The sequence below is a fragment of the Thermomyces lanuginosus genome (assembly GCF_041956635.1).
Source record: "Thermomyces lanuginosus strain ATCC 200065 unplaced genomic scaffold VTN49scaffold_3, whole genome shotgun sequence".
Taxonomy (NCBI): Eukaryota; Fungi; Ascomycota; class Eurotiomycetes; order Eurotiales; family Trichocomaceae; genus Thermomyces; species Thermomyces lanuginosus.
The window spans coordinates 159,657-181,677 of record NW_027192337.1 but is presented as its reverse complement, the minus strand read 5'-3'; the positions used below and the strand labels follow the sequence as shown (position 1 = coordinate 181,677).

The window sequence follows — 22,021 nt, the reverse complement described above, 5'->3', positions numbered from 1 at the left end:
TTTTTTCTACCTCCGCGCGGCAATTCCCGATCGAAACAGCGGTCGCAAAGAGCACGGGGGCATGTGGCCAGCACGAGGGACAGGGACTGATGAGGAATTGCGCCGCCAGATGGCGTCTTATCTGGTCCGTTCAGCGGGATCTCGGTCGATCCAGTAGTGCCAGAACGAGCGAATTATGGCTGGAGCATTGGCGAAGAGGCGATGGGCGCGGGAGAAGCGCCTGTAAAAGCATTGAACGGGTTGCTGTGAGACTAGAGAGCGACCAAAACAAGGCCACAGCGAAGAATGATCGTCTCTTGTACCTCGTGGCTCCAATGCGAATAATCACTGGAACATGGCGCCAGGGCCCCGAGCCAAGCCCCAACCATGCTTGGCTGACATAATGTGCTGACTCAGCGTTTTGGACCCATCAGAACGCAGGGCAAGTTTAGCCTAACCTACTTAGGATTCTCGAAACTTACGAGAAAATTAAGCTACATTCGTAATCTACGTGTCGAACCATGACCAGTGTCCGATTTCTACCCAGCTCACAGAGCGATAAACCATAGTAAAGACCAGAGGGACCGCGATGCGCATCCTCGTACAAACAGACAATAAAAACGCACAACTCCAACAATCCAGTCCAGAAACACACGGTCAGAGAATGGCGGCAAAGCAAAGATCCAATATATCGCACAGATGATGCACGCGCCTAGGCTAATAAGGCCGGAAATCAGAAAAAATGATGCGGGAAAATAGAAAAAGAAAGAAAGACACGGTATTTACAGCGACTCATGACCGCTCAACGATCATCCAAGCGACCATACCAATCCACCCGCAGAGGAAGACGGCCGTCACAATACCTGCGCCGGCGCGATCCGCGGTAGTGATTTCCCATTTCAGCCCGGGATCAATGTTATGATCGTCACCGGTGCCGGCGTTGGGGTCGCTCTTGCTGGTGCCACCCGTTTCAATGGTCAGCGGCTCTTTCTTGCGGCCGCGTTCCATCGGGAATTGAACCAAGGCCGATGAGATGACACTCAACACCGACATCTGGTTCTCGAGACTTTCCGTTCCATCCCATTCGTGCGTACCCCAGACGATGCCGCAGTGTTCGCCGTCTTCGCCGCCTGTGCAGGTGTCTGCAGCTGCTACGGCGGACGCCTGGATTCGGGGGAGGACGTCGTCATACATGTACGGCGCCACCAGGCTACCAAAGGTCAACCAGGATGACAAGAAGCCCTTGAAAAGCTTGGAGTTGCCGTCGCAGGTCTCGGGTTTTTCGCAGGCCACTTCGGACATGGTCATGCCACCGTACTCCTTCGGGAAGAAGATTTGGTAGGTGGGCTCCAGGAGCTTGTCCAAGCGCTGTTTCCATTTATCGCTTCCCTTTGTCTGCAAACGTCGTCAGCCATAAAGAACGGTGCCAGCGGGCAGGAATTCACGCACATAGTTGTAGAGATACGCGGCGCCGCTGATATAGGTCCCATAATTATAAGACCAATTGATCTGACTCGTTTCTTTGCAAGCACTCTTCACGGTGACCAAGTCATTGACCTTCCAGGGCTTTTTGTCGATTTCGATCAACGGGTATTTGGTGCTCCAGTCCCAGATTTTCTCGGCCCACTTTGCGTAGGTGTCATTCCTCGTGTAGTACGCAAGTCGAGCCGCAAGCTGGAAAAGACCGCCGTTCGAGATTGCGTTCTTGATATCCCAACCAGCCTGGTAAACGTGCAGCTGCCATCGGAGACCGCCCTCGCAGATGGTCATATCCCACCGGGGGACCTGATTGTTGAACACACCCTGCGCCAGGGTCAACCAGGACGGACCCTCGGGATCCTCGGGGAAATTCAACTCGGCGGCTGTCATGGCGGCTAACCCCCAGAACACTTGGTCATCGTTACCCTAGAAAGCGGCGCAACGCACCGGCAGGTTAGCCCGGCCGAGAAACCGGTAAAGAGTACGGATGCCACGGCTCACCAGGTAGTTACTCCAGTTGGACGGCATGTAGTCATTATATTCACCCTTTTGCCAGATCATGCCCTGGATCGTCACGTTGTTGTACGACTCGTCGCCTGTCCAGTGCCAGTACTGAATCAACGTCATGAACATGGCACCACCAGTCCACCATGTGTTGGGCAGTTTTCCCGGAATCTGGCCGGATTCATTGGCATGATAGTAACTCATCATGTCGAAGGCGACCGTAGAGGCCGCCTGCTTGAGCGACTCTCTGTCGTTGACATCGATCTTGATCGCTTGGACGGCGGCATGGCCAGCGAGCGCCAGCGCGGCCAAGCCGGCGCGGAGGAAACGCATCGTTCAGGGAGGAGTGAAGGACCGAGCCAGTGGCGGGGGAGGGCTATATCGAACGAGCGACAAACAGTGAGAGAGAAGGAAAGTGACGAAAAAAAAAATCTCTAGATATTACAGCCTATCGAGGGAGAGCAGGTGGGCAGGTCATGGCGCAGATGACCGTCGTTTTCCATCAAAGACACGGGGGGTGTCTCAGACTTTAGGGAGTACCAAAAGCGGCAGCGCGCAAGTCTAAGCCCCTGCCGGTTTCTAGTCGATTACCTAATCTTGGCTGAGACCCGCCTGGAATCCACAAGTCCACAAATCTCCAGCCGAAACGGGACTAGCGCCCTCAGAGAAGATCTGCGTTACATAATCCACTTGCCAAGAATCCGGGCCGCTCTGCAGGTCCAGGCTCTCTGACTAACCCTGAACCCTAGGAGACTGCCGTTCTGGTCGCTGAATTCAAGAGCCAATCATGGATGAAGAATGCGAAACGGTTGGGTTTCTCAATTTCCGCTGCAGGACACCGTAGTCCATAGACCACCACTACTACATGAAACCCAAGACCAGACAAGAGAGCAACAGCCCAACGGCTGAAACGCACAGGGCGAGGAAATGCCGCTGATCGGCTGGATTGCGTGGCCTTGCTGAGTCAGATTCCGTTTCACGTGATGAAACTTCATGCCAGTTGCCTGATTCGGGTAGGACAAGAAAAGGACAAGAACAATAGCGGCCTGCATGCATCGACGGCCAAGAGAAAGATTGCTGGGGCGAGTACGAAGTAAGAGAATCGTCAATGAATGTATTATGATATAGAACGAACATTGACATGATGGCTTCGAACATGCATGCACTGCGGGTTGAAGAGTGGATTCCACCAACTCAGCAACGGCAGCATGGAAGAGTCATGTCAACAGTAGCAGATGTACAGATTCCGCAGAGCGGCAGCAATTATTCACACAGACTATGTACAAAAGAAATAGGATCTGGAAGGACAGGCGTCGGCTTCACGATCGAGAGGTTAGATAATCGGCAGCCTGTACAGAGTCAGCACCAACATACATGCCTAGCTAGTACATAGAATGACCAACCTTGTCAATGTTGTAGTCAAACTTCTCCAGCGCCGCAAGAGCTTCGTCCCGCGGGTATCCCATGCTCATCAGCCGTTGCAGGGTCTGATCATCCTCCCCCGCGTCCGCCGTCAGCGCCCAGCCCGGCGGCCGTGAATCCGCTTTCTCAGCAGATTTGTCACCGTTCTCCTGGCCAGGCTTGTTCAGTGGCGCAAAAAGCGCGTCCCAATCGTGCTGTTGGGTTGTCGGCGCGGAATTGCCCGACGTAGGAGCGGCGGGCGCATTCGTCCCGGATTCCTGCACTTGACTGTCGAAGTTGAAAAAATCCGCCGAAGCGGTCTGCGCTGGTTTTGATGGCTCTGGGGACGAGGCGGACGGCTTCGGGGTGTCAAACGAGAAGTAGTCCGCCGACGCGGTGGACGGCCGCTCCGGCTCATCGTCCGAGGAGTCATCTTCCTCTTTGGCGGGAGCGAGGTTCAATCCTTCAAATTCCTTTTCGAAATCTGGCTCACCGGCCTTTCGCTGTGGTTCGCCTGCGACAACAGGAGCTCCTGTACTAGACTCAACAGAATGCGGCGCATCGGGAGCTCGAGTGGGATCATGGCGCTCAGGGAGCAGCCCACCCATAGTCCGGGACGCTTCCGAAGAATCCTTATTACCGGTGGACGTCTCGTAGCTGGGAGGGGAAGGCTCTTGTGTGCTTGCAGGAGGCGGCCCACTCGGAGTACCTGATCCAGGTGCAGGGAATGCCTGCAACTGGCTGGCATCGATCGAACCGCTCTTGCTATGGTCGCCTTTCGATGACGGAGAGCCCGGAGTGAAGTTGTCATCAAAGCCCATAGGAGCTTCGCTATCCGAGCTGTCGTCTCCAAGCTCTTGAATCGGTGGGAATTCACTGTCGCCGGTCTTGTGCGGATCAGCAGAACGCGGTCTAAAGCCGGCGAACGGATCGTCGGCGCCATTGCCAGTATCTTTAGCCACGCCCGCAAAGAGTTCATCGAAGCTAGGGTCCTTCGTAGCAGAGGTTCCATCTGCAGGGGGAGCGACATTGTCGCGTGCTGACCCCCCAGAACCTGGGCGTTGCTGTGTTTGACCGTTTTGCGTAGGGGTAGAGGCCGCGTCGTGCGAAGCTGGCTGTGCGGGGGGCGGCGACCGCACTTGTGGAGGTGGCGATACAGACGGGGTAGGAGCACCAGATGTAACTGGGCTCTTGCCGAAAGATGTCGGCGGCGGCGGGGTGGATGTAGCCGAAACGGCCATGGGACCGAAAAGACTGTCGAATGTAGCCTGGGCGTTGCCGGTTTGCTGCGGCGACAGAGGTTTTTCCGACGCGTCCGTCCCCGTCCGTCTAAAGAATGGATTGGTCTTCTGGCTGCTTGTCGATTGCGTAGGACTGGATACATCCGGAGTTGGTGGACTAGCCTCCGTTGAGGCTTGCGTCTCTTTCTCGAGAGAATCGATCTCACCCTGGATGCGATCCCGTTCAGCCTCCACGGTAGCCAACTGTTTCTTATTGATTGCGACCAAACCCTTTTGATGACGAGCCTCGGATCGTGCCTTCTCCAAGGCTGGCTTCAGTTGATTGACGATATTGTTCACCTCGGCAATCTTCTCCTTCAGGCGAGCATTCTCGGCCTGGTCCGCTGCCAAAGCAGCAGCCACTTGATCGTACTGGTTTTGCAGATCCTGACGACTGCCCTCAAGCAGCGCGTACTCCTGCTGAAGTTTTTTGGTTTCCGCACGTGAGGCATTCAAGCGCTCTTCGAGCGCCTTGAAGTCCTTCACCTCCTTCTCGTACATAGCGCGTGCCTCGGCCAGTCGCGCTTCGAAATCGCGCTTCTGCTGAGAAGTCTGCACCATTTCTTGTTCTGCAGAAACGCGCTTGCTTTGGACATTTTGCATCTCTTTCGACAAGGTCCCGATTTGGTTGGAGAGGTTCGCAAGGTCGGCAGTCTCTTGGGTCAATTTCTTGCTTTCCTCGGGATCATTGTCACCAAGCAAGTCATCAGACGGGGGTGGTGGTGACTTGGTTGCGGAAGTGACACCCGTCAGTTGCGGATTGAGGCTCTGCCCAAACTGGGAAGAGGGTGTAAACGGCTTGAAAGTTGTTGATCCCTGGTTGGAGGCCTTCGAAGGAGACCCGGGAGATGGGAACGGAGGGTTTGAACTGCCTGTCGACTGAGGGACTTGCGTGGGCGCGGCAGATGGCTGTGTGCTCGGCGTGAAAGCGTCGAGACCGAAAAGATCCTCAGCGGCAGAACGAGGCGCCGGCGCTGGAGCGGGCGACGACGCAGGAGGTGGCGATGACGGCGTCGCGGGTGGCCGTGCTACCGCCGGTTGCCGCCGGAAACTGGGAGGAACCAAAGCCGGGGGCAGTGTAGTGGGAAGAGGTTCCTTGCGAGCACGCTGCTGGCGAACGAGGTACATGGCGACGGCGAACTCGTCTCTTGTCAACTGGCCATCTGCATCAATGTCGGCCAGGTCCCAAATCTGGGCCAGCACATCATCAGACAATTGGGCATTGCTGAAGAAAGCGACCGCTTGATCACCGGAGATAACACCGGTCTTTCCAGTATCAACCGTATTGAAGATATTATCGAATTGTGCCTTCTCTTGCGGCGTGATAAGCCAATCGCCTCCTGTGGTCTGCGCAGAAAGTGGAGCAGCGAAAGTTTGACGCGCCAGGGGGCTCTGCGTTCGATTGCCAGTGTACTGCGCTGGGATGGGAGGCACCGGTGGCACATCGCTAGGCCGCGAACCGGTACTGTGCCGAGCCGGGCCGCGGCGAGAAGCTGCTTCGTACAGGCCCGGAGGGAGCGCCTGAGGGATTCCACGCATAGCCCCAGTCTTGTATGATGTCAACAGGTGCATCGCGATGATGAACTCGGTCAAATCGAGCTGGCCACGCTGCTTGGTGTCTGCCAAGTTCCATATACGGCCAAGCACCTCATTTGGAAGCCGAGCGCGCTCGAAGATCTGTTTTGCAACCTCGCCTGATGGAATATGCCAGGTTAGTGATTCGTTCTCTACTCATGGCACCCGGAATTCTGGGTAACTCACCAGACATCAAGCCATTCTGAGTTTCAGATTTCTCGAAGAGTGACGTGAATTTATTAACATCGTCCAGATTCAAAGCAGGCACCCTGACCGGTCCCCCAGCCGGCGGCGGGGGGCTTGCTGTCGATGGGCGCGGCGGAGGACCGTCCGTTAGGCCTTCGAACCAAGGAAGTGGCCCGGCTGCAATAAGTCAATATATACATCCACGAGAAAGCGCTCCGCAGAACACGTACGTTGCCGCGCCAACTCCTCCGTAGGCGGCCGGCCTGCCTGAGCATGTCCGATCAACCTCAGCACGACCGAGAACCCAGCGGGGGTCAAAAGCCCCCGGTTTTCTTTATCCGCTATTTGCCATATCTAGCATTGTCAGAGCTTAGCGATGTTGGCCGCAGGGAGAACGTGGCATGTGTCACGTACCAGTCCAAGGGTATCTGGTGGGAGCTTTGTCTTCTCGAAGAAGGGAACGGCGACTTCGCCAGTTATGACGCCCAGATTCGTAGTATCTGCTGCTTGGAAGAGCTTATAGTATAACCTCTTCTCCTCCGATGTTAGATGGAGGTTCGGATGCACTAGATGCCGCGCCCGCCACGTGGGGACATCGTGTTAGCCATTGTCTTGGTTACACACTCGGGTTCATGGGGTGGCCGTTCGCATGCGCTCTGGAGTTCTCAGTTGTTTCTCCTGGCGCTTCTGGCGCTCCCACACGGATGCAGCGGGAGATGCCGGGTAAGACACTTACGAGGCTCCGTCATCTTATCTGCCAAATGGCCACCTGGCCGCCCAAAGAAGAGGGCTCCTTGTCCAAACGATAAGTCAAGTCACGACTAATGAGCTAATCTGACGATTTCCAAGGATCCAGGAGCAATGATATGTCAGCTGTTGCTGCGGAGAGGTTCGCGCATGGGGTTTCTCGGCGAGCCGTCTGAATATAGGATGCAGCGAGGAGGGAGCCACGGAAATAGCGACTTCTGGTGAGTTCACGGCGGCCGGGGAACGCACGGATCAAGACGTCGAAGAAAGGCCGGTGGGAAAGGTGTTCTTGACGGACAAGGCGTCAGCAAGACAGTTTCGGTTTGGCTACCGACGAGTGGTAATGGTTCGAGAATCACCTTTGGGGGGGGGGCGAACAGACAGCTGGAGATGGCGTTCGTCATGGGCGACGGGGAGTGGTCAATTGACACCCGCGCAGGAATTACTAGTCCATACGCCTTTCAGCTCCAATTTGTGTGGACATGTTCTGGTAATATTGTAATTGCTTTGTTCGAACGCATAGGATTATGTCATCACAGCTCCTGGATGGATTGCTCTCCCCTACTGTGTTGATTGCCCGGCCGGATATACGAATCCAGACCGCGGTTTTCCACCCCAAGAAATAGAAGGTGGTAATAGAGAATGTTCAATTCTGTATATCTTGCTTAAGCCAACTTCGAATGGCTTGATAGGGTTGAATTGAGGCGTCAAAATTCCTCCAACCGTCACATACACCAAATACAAAGCAGTTGAGAACCGGCATGCACGGAACGACTGCTACAGTGCTGGGAAGCCTCGCAGCATTGTTTCATTCCCGGATATTCCCTATTAGTTAGGAGACCTTTGCATGAAATCCTGGACATGACAGAGTATATCCGTGCACTGAGAGAGTGGCCTTGCTCTGACGCTCAGGTACATATCATTCTGCAGTCTCGGTTTCCCATGGTGCTTCATACACTGCGATATGCGATTTTGGTCCTCGCCAATACCAGGCGAGCCAATTTGGGCCGACGGATTGGATCGGAAAAGCCAATCAAGTCCTGGCCCTTTTGGTCCGGCGCTCCCGCAGCCCGGGTTGAACTCAGTACTTAGGTATGATTCGCATGTCAAAGGTCCGAGGTGGAATTCACGGCAAGCATGCCAGGTTCACCTCACGAAAACAAACAGGTTTCTGGGTATACCCGCTGGAAGGGCGTCGATTGTCGTCGGCCTCCACGCAGTGTTCCTTTCAGCGCCAACGAGGGCCAATGAAGAGGACCATTATGAGCTGAAATGATTCTCCACGAATGCCTTTTCGTCGGCCCATAGGAGCAGACTGTTGCATACAGTAGTATTCTCCTTGTTCGATGACCATCAACGGCTTGCCTGGAGATGCTCACTGTAAATCCATTACCCCCAAGTTAAAGTCGTCAACTGGCGAAACCAAGGTCACCAACTGGCCTAGGCAGTTCATGGTTCGCTTCAGACCGGAGGGAAGGAACAGCCACTGCCCTGAAAGGACCGAAGCGAGCGAAGGACCAAAAACTCAGAAGTCGTACGGGAATAGATTTTTCGGGAAATTTCCCTCGCGTTAAGTAACTAGTAGTTAATGTGGTTTGGTTGTCAAGTTCATCAATATTTGAGGACTGAGGGAGGGACGGGATAGAATGGGTTATGAAAGGTATAGAAAAGATGATAACGCCAGAGCTTTACAGAGGGGACAAGAGTCATTCAAAGTATTGTATTAAATGTATACAGCGATCCGTTTATTAAAAAAGTACGATGACCATGATCGGTTCAATCAGATCTCACCTACGGATTTCACATAACTCCGGGGAGATTGAAAGAGTCATGGAAGGAGGGGTATCGGAGAAGAGAAGAGGCATCAATGGCGCAACTCCTTAATATTCCGCCTCGGCCTCTCCCTCGTCGTCCAGAGAGTCGCTGGCGACTTCCTCGTAATCCCGCTCCAGGGCAGCCAGGTCCTCCCGGGCCTCCGTGAACTCGCCTTCCTCCATACCTTCGCCAACGTACCAGTGCACGAAGGCGCGCTTGGAGTACATGAGGTCGAATTTGTGGTCGAGAGCCGACCAAGCCTCCGCAATGGCAGTGGTGTTGGACAACATGCACCTAATTGACGTTAGTCAACCAATCAAATCACAAGTATGAAGGGGAACGTACACAGCACGGTCAACCTTGGCAAGATCACCGTTGGGCACCGTGCGGGGCGGCTCGTAGCAGATACCAATCTTGAACCCAGTCGGGCACCAGTCGACGAATTGCACAGTGCGCTTCGTCTTAAGCGAGGCCACCGCAGCGTGTGTATCCTTGGGAACGACATCGCCACGGTACAGGAGGCAACTGGCCATGTACTTTCCATTCCGGGGATCGCAGCGAACCATTTGGTTGTTGGGCTCGAAGCAAGACATGGTGATCTCTTGCACCGTGTTGGCCTCGTGCGCAGACTTGGACGCGGAGATGACCGGGGCATAAGCCGCCAGAGGGAAGTGGATGCGGGGATAAGGCACCAGGTTCGTCTGGAATTCGGCCAGATCGACATTGAGCAACCCATCGAATCGGAGGGAGGCAGTAATGGAAGAGACAACTGTATAGAGTCAGACACGCCATCTTCAAACACATTACAGAAGTCATACCTTGAGCAATCAGACGGTTCAAGTTCTCGTAGCTGGGTCGCTCAATGCCCAGGTTACGGCGGCAGATATCGTAAATGGCCTCATTGTCGACCATGAAGCTGCAGTCGGAGTGCTCCAGGGTCGTGTGCGTGGTCAGGATCGAGTTGTACGGCTCCACCACGGAGGTTGCGTTCGAAGGAGCCGGATAGACGCAGAACTCCAGCTTCGACTTCTTGCCGTAATCAACGGAGAGGCGCTCCATCAGCAGGGCACCGAAACCGGAGCCGGTGCCACCGCCAAAGGAGTGGAACACCAGGAAGCCCTGCAGACCAGAGCAGTTGTCGGCGACACGACGGACCTGATCGAGGACTTGGTCGATCATTTCCTTGCCGACGGTGTAGTGGCCACGAGCGTAGTTGTTGGAGGCATCCTCCTTGCCCGTGATCATCTGTTCGGGGTGGAAGAGGGAACGGTAAGGGCCAGTGCGGACTTCATCGACGACATTAGGCTCCAAGTCGCAGTAGATGGTGCGAGGGACGTATTTGCCCTGGCCTGCAGTTCACAAAGCTGTCAGTTTGCTATCGGTCTTGATTCTGGAGGGGAACAATCCCTACCAGTTTCAGAAAAGAAGGTTTCAAACCCCCGGTCCGCATCCTGACCCTTGCGCTCCTCGCTGAGGCGTCCATCAGGCTGTTGTCTGTCAGCTTGAGGATTCACCGAAAGATCAATGGTTTCCATACGGTAATCCCGTGCTCCAGGCAATAGAGCTAGGTTTTGTCAGTCAGCCATCTCTCCTTGGCGGCGTTAAATATTCGTATATCTTACTTCCCAGCAGGAGTTGGCAATCTGGCAACCCGCCTGGCCAACTTCAAGCATCAAGGAGCTCCCCGTCAGCACGCGTCTGGATTACCGATGGCTCACCGCAATTTCTGGCCTCCTCACCGTTCAAGCAGATGACTTCTCTCATGATGACTGATTCTCACAAACAACGACACTAATGATTCTGCCACGATTAGCCAGTTGAACCATTCGAAAGCATGGCGATTCTTCAACAGGGGCACCCAAGAATGCCCGCCAATCTCTTGGATTGCGGGAACGTGGTGGCGGGACGAATCGGACAAAGGATGAGAAACTCCCACGAGATCAGACGTACATTGAGCTATATCCAGAGATGGCAATGGAAGTCTAGCAAGGCTGAGGGCTGTGAAGAAGACGATAAACCGAGATAAAGCGTTGTTTGACAAGATTAAAGCCTCCTCTCCTCCGACCCTTTGGGGGGGACTCCATCTGCCGGTGTTGTGCTGTTCCCTTTTTTGGGGATGCAGACGCGCTCTGACTGGTTGTTAGTCAGCAACCGGTGGGCCCTGGCGGAGCTTGTTTGTAAACTTCCGGGTGGGATTCCACCTGCTGATTGGATAAAAAATCCACGAGCTTCATTGCTGACTAACATACCTACCCATTCTGTAAATTTACGTAAATAGTATTGATGTCTGCCATCAGAAGCCAGCAGTGAGAGCTCGGGTTTCATGCAGCCAGCAGTTTAATTTCGAGAAGGGAACCCCGCATAGGAGCTGACCGAATCCCTACGAGCAGTGATGACTGGGCACAGATAGTACCAGCACCACTTGACCCTGCAACGTGGCCAGGATGCGCTGGATATGGCAGAGCGGTCTGCTGGTGCTGGGTGCCAGGTTTGCGTTCGCCAACGTGGAAAAAACGATCTTCGTGGCACCGGCAGCGAGTGAGACCGCGGCAAATGATCCTGCCGTGGATGGCCTGGTTCTTGACCGTCTGACACCGTCCGAGCCGGTCCTGCGGACGTCTCTAAACGCAACATTCCCAACGGAGGACGCGCCGCTCGGTACGGCGTCTTGGTTTTACCTGGAGAACCTTCGTCCGGATCAACGGTACGAAGTGCGGGTTTGCTGGCTGGCCACGGTGAGTGCAACATATCTGATAACCCAGCGTTGTCAGTAATAAAGTCTCGACTGACACTGCTATGCTAGCAACCCACCGCCTTCATCCTCACGACATACACATTGTCCGACATCCTCGCTGATTCCGCACTCGTCTCCTCCCTCTCACATTTCTCAGCTACAAAGGAACACCGCAATTTGCCCTCGGAGCGCAATAGTACCAAGTCTGTTAACAATAATGATAAATCCGTGCTGTTTCTTCGCGTGCTTGCCGCGGCAGATTACTACACGACCAACACAACGCTAATGGAGAATGTCCCGCCGGTAGCCGTGGATTTGATCCTCGATCCGTTTTTGGCTAATGTTTTCCCTCGCTCGCTGGTGCCGACGGCGGCGTGGATTGTGGTTGTCACTGTTGTATCGGTGGTGGTTGCACGATTCATATCGGGACTCCTCAGTGATCTCGCTGCAACTGGGAGGATCGAGGAAGAGGAGCGAAAAGAGGATAAGAAAACGCAATAGACATGCAGATAGATTCTCTGTGGACGTCCAAGCATTGTACCTTAGATTCATCATCTAGATACCATAGCTACATGCAATCCCTAGATTCAACAATTGGAAAAAAAAAAAAACGAGTTCTTAAAGTAACCAACAAAGGAAATGAGATTTCATTCACGGACAGACTGTATGATACACATGGTGTTGGTTCGGGGAAATCCCTTCTATTGATAATAACTATTACATGGAGCACATACACGCACATTCCGTGCTCAAGCGTTCAGGCCAATCTCATCAGCGTACGGGAGCTTGAAGAGATCACCGACAGCAGCCACAGAGGCGCGGCCAGAGAGGTAGGACTTGGCGAGCTGTAGATGGGAATTAGCTTCCATTCAGCGGCACTCAAGAACAAGGAATAGAGAAGCTTACCTCTTGCACCTGCTGAGCAGTCACCTTGTCGAAACTCGATGCAAACTCAGCAATCTGGAATGGCTTCAGGCCGTTAAGCAGCGCAGATCCAGTCTGCTCAACACCCGTCTCCAGAGTCTGCGCGGCCTCGAGAGCACGGAACTTGGCAAGCGCGATGGCCTTCTTAACGTCCTCCGGAGGAATCTCTCCGGCGGCGACCTTCTTCAGGGCATCACCGACGCTCTTGGCAGTAGCGGCAACCGCCTCGGCCTTGCCAGTCACCTGGATGGCGAAGAGGCCGGCATCCGAGTAGGCGTAGTTCTTGGTCGAAACCTGCGCGCCCGGGTTGGCCTCGGCAGCCTTCGCCAGCAGAGAGAAGCCGGAGCTCCATTTGATCGAGGACTCGCCGCCAATAAGAGCAGCCAGGACGGAGACCTCGGCCTTGTAGCCCGAAGCGCCGTACTGCGGCGAGCCAGGGAAGGCAATCACCAAGCTATTGCCAGCCTTGTTGGGGATGCGCTGCTCACCGCCAAAGTACTTGGAGGGAGTGCTCTCCTGCAGCTTGAACTTGCTGACGGAAGCGGAGCTGGGGTGCTCGCCGAAGAATTGGCTCACCCACTTGCTCAGCTCAGCAGAGTTGGGGCCGCTCGCGACAAGAGCAATGTTGTCTTTGGCGTACGCCGCCTTGGCGTAGTCAGCAATGCTCTCGGCATTCAGGTAGCCATCGAGCGGGGTGGTTGTGATGTTGTAGACAGGGTTGCCGAGCCCGCGGTGGAAGGCTGTCGCATGGGCAGAGTCCACGGCCAGCGCGGCAGGGTCCGCCGCATAAGCCTGCTGTCGCAGGCGCAGGGTCTCGCGGACAACTTCGCTCCACTCATGGCCTGCATTGTTGTCAGATATTTCCCCGTGACGGTATGGGAGAACCCCAACTTACTCAGATACTTGGTCTGAGAGGTGACCTCCGCAAGGAGCTCGGCAAAGTATGGAAGGTCGCCGGACAGGAACTTAGCCTGGAGGACGACATTTTCGCGGCTGTGCTTCGCGCTGAAGGTGCTTCCCAGCAGCTCAGTTTCACGGGTGATTCGCAGGGCGGACCGTTTTTGGGTCGACTATTATCCAACCAAAGATTCGGTGAGCATCGGACACAATTGACAAGGCGATCAGATAAATCCCACCTTGAAAGCAAACTGCTCGAGGCCATCGGCAAAGCCGGGGAAGGGCTCATAGCGAGGACCGGCCTTGGCAACCAAGGAGAGCGTGGCCGTCGGCGCAGCAACCTCTCGATTGGCAACCTTGACGCCGGCGGCCTCCGAGGTCTCGTAGTGAACGCTGGGGCCAGCCGCAGAAGCGAAGCATCGACGGCCGTTTGTTCGGAGCGCCCGCGGCGCGGTACGGCCGAAAACAGACCGTGACAGCATCATCGCATGCGTGAGGCAGGAGACACCGCGAAGAAGGGCGAGTTGGTGCGGAGTTGGGAGCAATTGGGCGACCCTTTGAGTGAGCGAAGAGAGAAACCTGCGGGTTTGACGACGTTTTGGCAAAAGCCTCGAGATCCCGAATCCGCTGAGCGAGGAACAATTGCTGCACGCTGATTGGCTGAGCTGGTGGCTTGCGGGCGGAACCGGATTTTTTCCAGGTGCCGAACACGTGATTAAGATCACGTGAAGCGGGAGGTGTGTGGGAACGGGGTGGAAAAGAAAGTATGAATGACGCTGTGCCGCCGCAAAAGAAGCAAAGGGACGAACTTTTTTTTAAAGATCGAGGATTGCCGGGCTTCACTCATGACGGCAGCGCGCACCCTTGCTGACCTTGGAGAGAAGCCGGCAACTCCAACTGCGCGCAAATCATGTCCCAGGTAAACTACGTGCTTTTTTTCTTAGATCGATATGACGCTCACATGCATCCAGACGGTCGAGGAGCTTTGTACACTTTTAGTCGAGGACAATTTTGGGGAGCTCTTCGGGGTATGTTGCAGCATGACTGGGAATTCTCTTTGATTGTCAATTGAATGATTTCTGACGTCGTTCATAGCGCATCTTCTCCCTCCTCGTTCGATATGACCGCCTCCCGCTTGCGCGTCTCAAGCCGCTGGCGCGCGTTCCCGACAAGCAACTGTACAGCGCTCTCGCGGCGATGATCCAGATGAATTTGGTATATCATTTTACATCGTTCGAAGATGGCCTGACCTACTACGAAGCGAACACCCGGGCAGCATACAATCTGGTGCGGGCAGGCAAGATCCTGCACATGATTGAGCATAGATTGGGATCCTACGCTGCCAAGGTTGTATCGACGATTTTGTATTTGGGCCACGCACAAGTCCGATATTTGGAGAAGCTTCCCGAGCTCCGCCCTGTTGAGAGCAAGACCGCCAATGGCGTCAACGGAGTAGGAGCGGACGAGGACGAAGCTGTCGATGGGCATGGAAAGGACTCAGCCGAGGATCAGCTGCCCAATGGAGACTATGACGAAGACCACACCGGCAACGAGAGGCTGTACTCAACGCTGACGACACTCGCGGCGCATGGATATATCAAACGAATTCGAGAGGCGGATTTTCACAGTCACGCAGATAACGTGCTCGACGCCGAGAGGACGGTCAAGGCGACGATCGCCGGATCCGGTTTGAAAGGAAAGAAACTAGAGGCGGAAATCCAGGAGAGAACAGAGAAGCTGGTCGCCGAGCGGACGGACGGCGATCTTACGAAAGGATTATTGCGCGATGGCATCCCAGTGGGTGCCAAAAGGCGGCACCAAAACGAGGAAGGAACTGGCTCGAACAAACGCCCAAGGCTAGAGTCTGAGGAGCCTGAGGATGAGTGGGCCACTTACGAAGACGATGACGATGAGGTGATGGCGGGGAACTCCATCACGGTGAGCACCCCAGCACGCAGAATCTAGTCTGGCGCTAATTATGGTATAGCCGGAACTCGTGGTCGGCATCAACTACGAGAAAATGAACGTTGTCAGCCGAAACGCACGTCTCGTCGAGCTGGCCGAGCGGACCTGGTCGCCTGAGACCGCAAAAGTGTACGAGACACTGCTCCGGCTGATCGAATACCAGACCAAGCGCTGTCGAACACAAGAGGAGCTTCCCCGAGAAGGGGAAGAAGGAGTAGATTACTCCGCAGCAATACCTCTCTACAAGATCGCCAACGAGCTAGATCCCCATCTCGATCTGAGCAACACCATCGGCCCAATGGAGCCATCAGCCGTACCAAATCGGCGTGGCAAACGGCCGCTTGAAAACGGCGTAAACGGGCGGGGACCGGATGATGGGGACGACGACGAACCCAGCAACCGAACGCACGACGTCGATCAACACCTGCAGCTCGTCTCGCAGGGGCCCTACAGCCTCGCCTCGCGCAAGCTCCACCAGGGCATCCCCAGCTGGACGGTCGAATTCCGACACGTAGCCCGCACCCTACGGCACCTAGAACTGGAGCGACTTATCGCGCACCGCTTCGGCAGCACTGCGCTGCGTGTCGCCCGAATCCTCCAAGCCAAGGGCAAACTAGACGAGAAACGACTCCAGGAGCTCAGCCTACTATCATCCAAGGACCTGCGACAGGTCCTCGCCAGCATGCAGGCTGCGGGATTCGTTGACCTACTGGAACTACCTCGCGACGCGCAGCGCCACCCGTCACGCACGATCTATCTGTGGTTCTACGACCCGGACCGCGTGGCGCGCAACGTCCTGCACGATACCTACAAGGCCATGTCGCGCGTCCTACAGCGCATCCGGTTCGAGCGTGAACGGCTCAAGGATTTCCTCGAGAAGACGGAACGTATCGACGTCAAGGGGAATGAGGACAAGTATCTCACGGACGTGGAGCGACTGACCCTTCGGCAGTGGCAGGAAAAGGAGGCACTCCTCTTGGGTGAGGTGGCCAGGTTAGATGATCTCGTGGCTGTCTTACGGGATTATTAACCCGCTGAACCATGTGCATTATTATATGTATCATTCAAAAGCATAGCGGTGTCCATGGGGTTACGACCAAAATGAAAAGGCTTCCCAGAATTCTTATTTTTTTTTTTTTTTTTTTTTTTTTTTTTTTTTTTTGGTATTAAAAATTTTTAGACCATGTATACTGGTTCCTCACTCAAAGTCTATACCATCACACACGAAACAGCAAAGCAAACCATCACAGCCTCCAAAGCTATGGGATAAACCGTACAAAGAATACAGGATAGCATATGGCACAAATTGACGCCGGGTCCGAAATCAAAAGCGAGCGTGCATATAATCCTTGTTTTTCTCATTTCTTTTCGTTCAGTGCTTTGCCGTGACCTTTTCGCCGGTCAATTTCTCGACAGCTTCCTTGGCCCTGTTGCTCTGGTTAGCAAGAGGTACTAGTACTACTTGGGTTCGAATAAGAGAGCGTACATATCACCCAGAGCAACCATGCAAACCGTCTGCCACATCCCCAGACCAATCCGCGGCGTGACACCACGGTACAACCCACGGATGCCGTTTGTCTCGTAGATGTACTTGAACGTCTTGCCGACGGTCAGGTTCTTGGGGCGGTTGGGATCCTCCTTCTTGCTCTGCATCTCGACCCGGATGACCTCGATGGGCTGGTTCCACGCAGAGAGAGCACCGCCCAGACCCGAAGCCAGGACCTTTTCGATGGCGCTCAGCTTTTGCCCCTCCTCCTTGTTGGTGACCTTGCGAATGGCGGTCTCCGCCAAGCGCGACAGACCGAAGCGCGAACCCCAGTTGGTCGTCTGCCGGATAGCCACAGCGTTGACACCCCGGTTGATACCCCGGATACCCTCGCGCCGGTAGATATCCATGAACGTCTGCCACGTCGTCGGCGGCTTCTGACCCGCTGCAGCCATCTTGTGCCGTGTGATTTCGACCGTCTTCATGCACGTGCAGAAGCCCACCGTTGCGTACGCCTGCGCGACACCGCCCGTCATGCCACCGAGGATACCGGCCGTGAAATCGGACGCGCCCAGTACCTTGGCACGGTATTCTGCTTCCGATGCGACGAACAGCAGCACTGCGCCCTTGGTCGAAGCCTCAATCCAAGCCCAGGGGATCAGACCTTGGTAGTCTGCACATAACCTATTAGCTCGAGGCCCCCCGCTACTCCCAGTTCTCCTTTGTCTTACAGCCAAGGATCCCTCCACGGCCCCAAATTCGGCGCATGGCACCCGCAAACGAATCTGTGCGGTTTGCCGCCATGGTCGTCTTAATCACTTCCAGCGGCTATTGTATCGGGGTAGTCAGTATCATCGTAGGGCTTGAAATTCACTCGTCAGGGTGCAATACCTGTCCTAATGTCGTGACCCTGTAAACCCGTTAGTCTCAGCAACATGATTTGCCTGCAAGAATCGTCTTGTACGTACTCAAACATGTTCAAACCCGCGCCCACTGTATTCGGTCCATGTCAGACACACGATCCAAACACTATCACATGCTCCCTTGCCCCGAAACTCGACTTACGCAACAAATTGCTGAACTTGATGGGCTTCTTCTCGATCTTGCGAGGCGCGGCGGCCTCTACTGCAGCGGTCGCCATTGCGGTTTGTAGAGTCTCTGGAAAGGGGCCCTGACCAAGAGAATCTGGGGGGCTTCAGGTCTTAAAGATGGGAGGGAGGTCAGTGTCGGGAATGTCCAACCGAGGTCGGCAATTGTTGACACTTCAGCTTCTTTTGAAAAGAAAAGACTAGAAAATCTACAAAACACAAAAATGTTCGAAAACAAGAAAAAGAAAAAAAACCTCGGTGGACCAAGGAGTGAAGAATATAAAACAGCTGTACTGTAATGTACCGAGTACTCTACAGACCAAGCGGACAAGCGATATATGGGCTTCTTGACTTGGTCGGCGCAATCTCGCAGCTGCGTTTTGGCTTTGGGCGGATCAAGCCCGAGCTAATCCCTTGGTTTGGCTTGGACTTCTCCAGACCCCCCGGGAGTCGCCTGAATATTTAGGCCCTCCAATTCCCGGCCGAATGAGCATTCCCGAGTTTACGAGATTATCTAAGACGACGATTCCGTTTCTGGCCTGAGGCTGAGAATCTCAACGCCTCAGGCTGGCTAAGCCTCGTTTAGGTGCATCGGTGAGATCCGGAATGAAAAGTGCAATTTTATCACACCAGGCCGGTGCTCCGTGCTCCCCAAGACCCCAACAAAATGCTTCAACAGTTCCAATTCCGATCCCTGTTGAGCTGCACGGAGTCCGAAGTAACTCGTCATAAAAGTCGTAGGCGACGAGGTCGGAGTTGTTCAACTTCTCCGGCTGGAATTCACCGCTGTAATCCATGATCCATCAGAACCGTTTTTTTGACGGGGAAGTCTTTAACCACGATCACATGTGTTTGGAAAAGATTGTAGATGCTGAAGAACCGAAGAGCACTGGCTGCGAAAGAACAAAACTATGCATGTGATACCGAGCCCTTCATGTTCTGAAGGGCGAACAACCGTAGACCGGAAAGCGCCTGGACAGAATTCGATCGTCCGAAAATCACTCCATGTCAGGTACGAAGTGCTCGGTTCTCTGGAGATATTGGAGAGACAGGCGGTCTTGCTAAACATACCAGTTTCTGATCTCCGAAGAGTAACGGCAGAGAATATTCAGGTTGAGCGCCATGCCAATCACAATCATTGCAAAACATGCCATTAACAATTTTGATTCAAGATACAATTCGTAGCAAATACAAGATATAAGATACAAATCCATCCCTTCCCACTCTAAACCATAGGAAATAGATTGTACAAGGCAATCAGGCCATTGCCACTGGGCAGTCTATTGAACGAATGCGGTTCCGGAACTTCGTGACTCGGACACGCCCAAGAACGACGCGTCGCTCATACAACGGCAGCGCGCTTACAGCTGGGCGCCAACGAGCTTGGCGTAAGCCTCGGTGCTGAAGCTCTTGGGACGCTCGATCGGCGCGCCGAGAGCGCGGTCGATGATGAGCTGAGGCAGGACACCGAGAGCGCGAGACACGCCGAACAGGACCGTGTAGTACTTGGCCTCGGTCAGACCGTAGTACTGGAGCAGGACACCGGAGTGCTATTGTTTTCCGTCAGTAAGAAGTAACCACGGGCCGATCAGGGCGATGACTTACCGCGTCCACGTTGGGGTAAGGGTTCTTGGTCTTGCCATGCTCCGTAAGAACACCCGGAGCAATCTTGTAGACCTGGCTGACCAGCTTGAACATCGGGTCATCAGGCAGGTGCTTGAGCGCGAACTCGCGCTGAGCGACGTAGCGCGGGTCGGTCTTGCGGAGCACGGCGTGGCCGTAACCCGGCACGACCTGACCGTTGTTGAGGGTATCCCACAGGTACTTCTTGATGGCCTCGTCGCTGAGGTCGTTGCCAATGGTCTTCTTCATCTTCTCCAGCCACACCAGGACCTCCTGGTTAGCCAGACCGTGCAGCGGGCCGGCCAGACCGTTGAGACCAGCCGCAAACGACAGGTACGGCGAGCTGAGGGCACTGCCAACCAGGTGAGTGGTGTGCGCGCTGACGTTACCACCCTCGTGATCAGCGTGGATGGTCAGGTACAGACGCATCAGCTCAACGAAGTCCTTGTTGCTGCCATAGCCGAGCTGGTTCGCCAGGTTGAAGGCATAGTCCTTGTCCTTCTGGATAGGAGCAACCTTGCCATCCTTGAACACGTTGCGGTAGATGCGGGCAGCAATAGTGGGCAGCTTGGCGATCAGGTCCATCGCATCCTCGAAGGTGTAGAGCCAGTAGTCCTTCTTGTTCAGACCCTTGGCGTAGGCCTTAGCGAAAGACGACTCGTACTCCAGGGCAGTCACAGCCAAGGAGAACTGCGCCATGGGGTGCAGATCATTGGGGCAGCGGTCGATGAGTTCCTCGACGAACTTGGGCACCTCGGAACGAGCAGCCCACTCGGCAGACAGGTCACGCACCTGCTGCTCGGTGGGGATCTCGCCGGTCAACAGCAGCCAGAAGAGACCTGCGATTGTCAGTTCCGCGCCTCGAGCGACACTTCGCTTACGGGAATCGTACCCTCAGGGAGGGGCTCCTCGCCGCCGGGAGCCTTCGGAAGCTGCTCACGGCATTCGGGAATCTGGCTATTGGGTCAGCCAATTTACCTCATGCACACCGTATCTGAGCAAGAGCACTCACAGTTCGGCCGCGGAAACGAATACCCTCCTCAGGATCCAAGACGGAACCCTATCGCAGTGTCGTTAGCAGAGTTTCAAGATTTCTGCTGTGTATGGTCCCGAGAGAAACTCACCTCCCAGACCAGGGCCTTGACGCCACGGGCGCCACCGTAGACTTGGTCCAGCGTAACCTCGCCAATGACCTTGGAGCCGTGTTCCCTGCACGAGTAAAACGATGTGAGCTACTGCACCATCGGATCTGTCGGATTGGACGAGCCTGAGCATACTTGCGGAGCTTCTTGACCTTCTCAATCTCGGCAGGAAGCTTGTCGGCGAACGTCTCCTTCAGGGACTATAGCGCCCACATCTGTTAGCTATATTCCCGTCATCTTTATGCGAAATGATTGCGGATACCGACCTTGGCCTTGGACGAGTAGCAACGCAGCCCAGTGTAAGCCGCGCTCTGCACCGCCGGCTTCGTGGCGAGCGAGGAGCGAAGAATGGAGCTCCCTAGTCGCAAGGAAGTAGCCATTGTGTAGATCTAGAGGGATCAGGGAGGGGAGATGGTGAGAAAAAAAGGAAGCGCAAAAAGTTGTTGATCACAACTGAACGCAGAGACTTGGGAAAAAATTTATGGATGGGAGGAAGCCAGGGCTAAATAATATTGTCGGAGCCAAACGGCTACGGTCCGTATCGGTCTGGTAATGACCAATGTTTCCAAGGAGCTCAATAGCTCCTTGAGCTTACCAAATCGTGTATTGTACTGTCACAAACTCAGAGTTACTGTAGTCGTCAAATTGGCTACGTATCGGTTGCAGCCATCCGGTTTACCGAAACGCAGAAAGGGAACCTCTTCCGGAAAGGCGGACAGACGGAGGCGGCCTGATTGGTGTTGATCGCAGCGTGCAATCTTCGGCCACTGCCGTCATTCCCGCCATCTGCCAGGTGTTTTCCACAGCGGCGACTTCCATTGTACCCCGTATTTGTACCCCGTGCGAAGATTGATATCATGATTACTCCGGTTTGCCTTTTCGTAGGTTGTGCGCGTACTGGTGCCAGAGTTCTCAGGGTTATGCAAAATGTTTTTAGCAGTGGATTGAGCTTGTTGAAAGGCTCGAAGCTCGAGTTTCGGCCCGACTGGCATGCTATGCTCTGGCATTCCAAGAACGAATGGGCCCCCGCTTCCTCGAATCCCTTGATGACTCTAGATGCTCGATTGATGGCTTTTTCTCCCTCTTTCACTTGTGTGTAGCCAAGATTTTTCAGAGTTGTGTTGAATTTGTGTTGAATGCGCTATTTTCGTACGTATCATTCAATGAGCTCGCGTGATTGCATCACCGGTCGGAGC

At 54.5% G+C, this 22,021-nt stretch overlaps 8 protein-coding genes across 8 annotated transcripts; 2 read left to right on the top strand and 6 right to left on the bottom strand.

The window, feature by feature from the left end:
- Positions 1-771: 771 nt before the first annotated feature.
- Positions 772-2,295, bottom strand: VTN49DRAFT_3978 (uncharacterized protein; the record flags this gene model as incomplete). Its single annotated transcript, XM_069411872.1, has 3 exons — positions 772-1,374; positions 1,429-1,884; positions 1,960-2,295. 3 exons carry the CDS (start codon positions 2,293-2,295, stop codon positions 772-774), a joined length of 1,395 nt encoding a protein of 464 aa, XP_069272602.1.
- A 986-nt stretch (positions 2,296-3,281) lies between these two features.
- VTN49DRAFT_3977 (uncharacterized protein) lies at positions 3,282-7,153 on the bottom strand (the record flags this gene model as incomplete). The annotated part of the gene is made up of 6 exons (XM_069411871.1): positions 3,282-3,311; positions 3,366-6,337; positions 6,405-6,581; positions 6,635-6,758; positions 6,819-6,970; positions 7,141-7,153. 6 exons carry the CDS (start codon positions 7,151-7,153, stop codon positions 3,282-3,284), a joined length of 3,468 nt encoding a protein of 1,155 aa, XP_069272601.1.
- A 1,878-nt stretch (positions 7,154-9,031) lies between these two features.
- Positions 9,032-10,730, bottom strand: VTN49DRAFT_3976 (uncharacterized protein; the record flags this gene model as incomplete). The annotated part of the gene is made up of 7 exons (XM_069411870.1): positions 9,032-9,260; positions 9,312-9,735; positions 9,785-10,315; positions 10,378-10,453; positions 10,504-10,530; positions 10,589-10,629; positions 10,706-10,730. 7 exons carry the CDS (start codon positions 10,728-10,730, stop codon positions 9,032-9,034), a joined length of 1,353 nt encoding a protein of 450 aa, XP_069272600.1.
- A 680-nt stretch (positions 10,731-11,410) lies between these two features.
- On the top strand, positions 11,411-12,201 carry VTN49DRAFT_3975 (uncharacterized protein; the record flags this gene model as incomplete). The annotated part of the gene is made up of 2 exons (XM_069411869.1): positions 11,411-11,701; positions 11,770-12,201. The coding sequence occupies 2 exons, from the start codon at positions 11,411-11,413 to the stop codon at positions 12,199-12,201; spliced, it is 723 nt and encodes a 240-aa protein (XP_069272599.1).
- Positions 12,202-12,449: 248 nt separating this feature from the next.
- VTN49DRAFT_3974 (uncharacterized protein) lies at positions 12,450-14,006 on the bottom strand (the record flags this gene model as incomplete). Its single annotated transcript, XM_069411868.1, has 4 exons — positions 12,450-12,545; positions 12,607-13,466; positions 13,520-13,694; positions 13,761-14,006. The coding sequence occupies 4 exons, from the start codon at positions 14,004-14,006 to the stop codon at positions 12,450-12,452; spliced, it is 1,377 nt and encodes a 458-aa protein (XP_069272598.1).
- Positions 14,007-14,431: 425 nt separating this feature from the next.
- VTN49DRAFT_3973 (uncharacterized protein) lies at positions 14,432-16,516 on the top strand (the record flags this gene model as incomplete). The annotated part of the gene is made up of 4 exons (XM_069411867.1): positions 14,432-14,440; positions 14,493-14,549; positions 14,617-15,459; positions 15,509-16,516. 4 exons carry the CDS (start codon positions 14,432-14,434, stop codon positions 16,514-16,516), a joined length of 1,917 nt encoding a protein of 638 aa, XP_069272597.1.
- A 342-nt stretch (positions 16,517-16,858) lies between these two features.
- On the bottom strand, positions 16,859-18,113 carry VTN49DRAFT_3972 (uncharacterized protein; the record flags this gene model as incomplete). Its single annotated transcript, XM_069411866.1, has 6 exons — positions 16,859-16,913; positions 16,973-17,645; positions 17,704-17,800; positions 17,864-17,882; positions 17,941-17,965; positions 18,038-18,113. 6 exons carry the CDS (start codon positions 18,111-18,113, stop codon positions 16,859-16,861), a joined length of 945 nt encoding a protein of 314 aa, XP_069272596.1.
- A 1,308-nt stretch (positions 18,114-19,421) lies between these two features.
- VTN49DRAFT_3971 (uncharacterized protein) lies at positions 19,422-21,205 on the bottom strand (the record flags this gene model as incomplete). Its single annotated transcript, XM_069411865.1, has 7 exons — positions 19,422-19,610; positions 19,666-20,522; positions 20,576-20,636; positions 20,696-20,743; positions 20,808-20,892; positions 20,961-21,025; positions 21,092-21,205. The coding sequence occupies 7 exons, from the start codon at positions 21,203-21,205 to the stop codon at positions 19,422-19,424; spliced, it is 1,419 nt and encodes a 472-aa protein (XP_069272595.1).
- Positions 21,206-22,021: the final 816 nt, after the last annotated feature.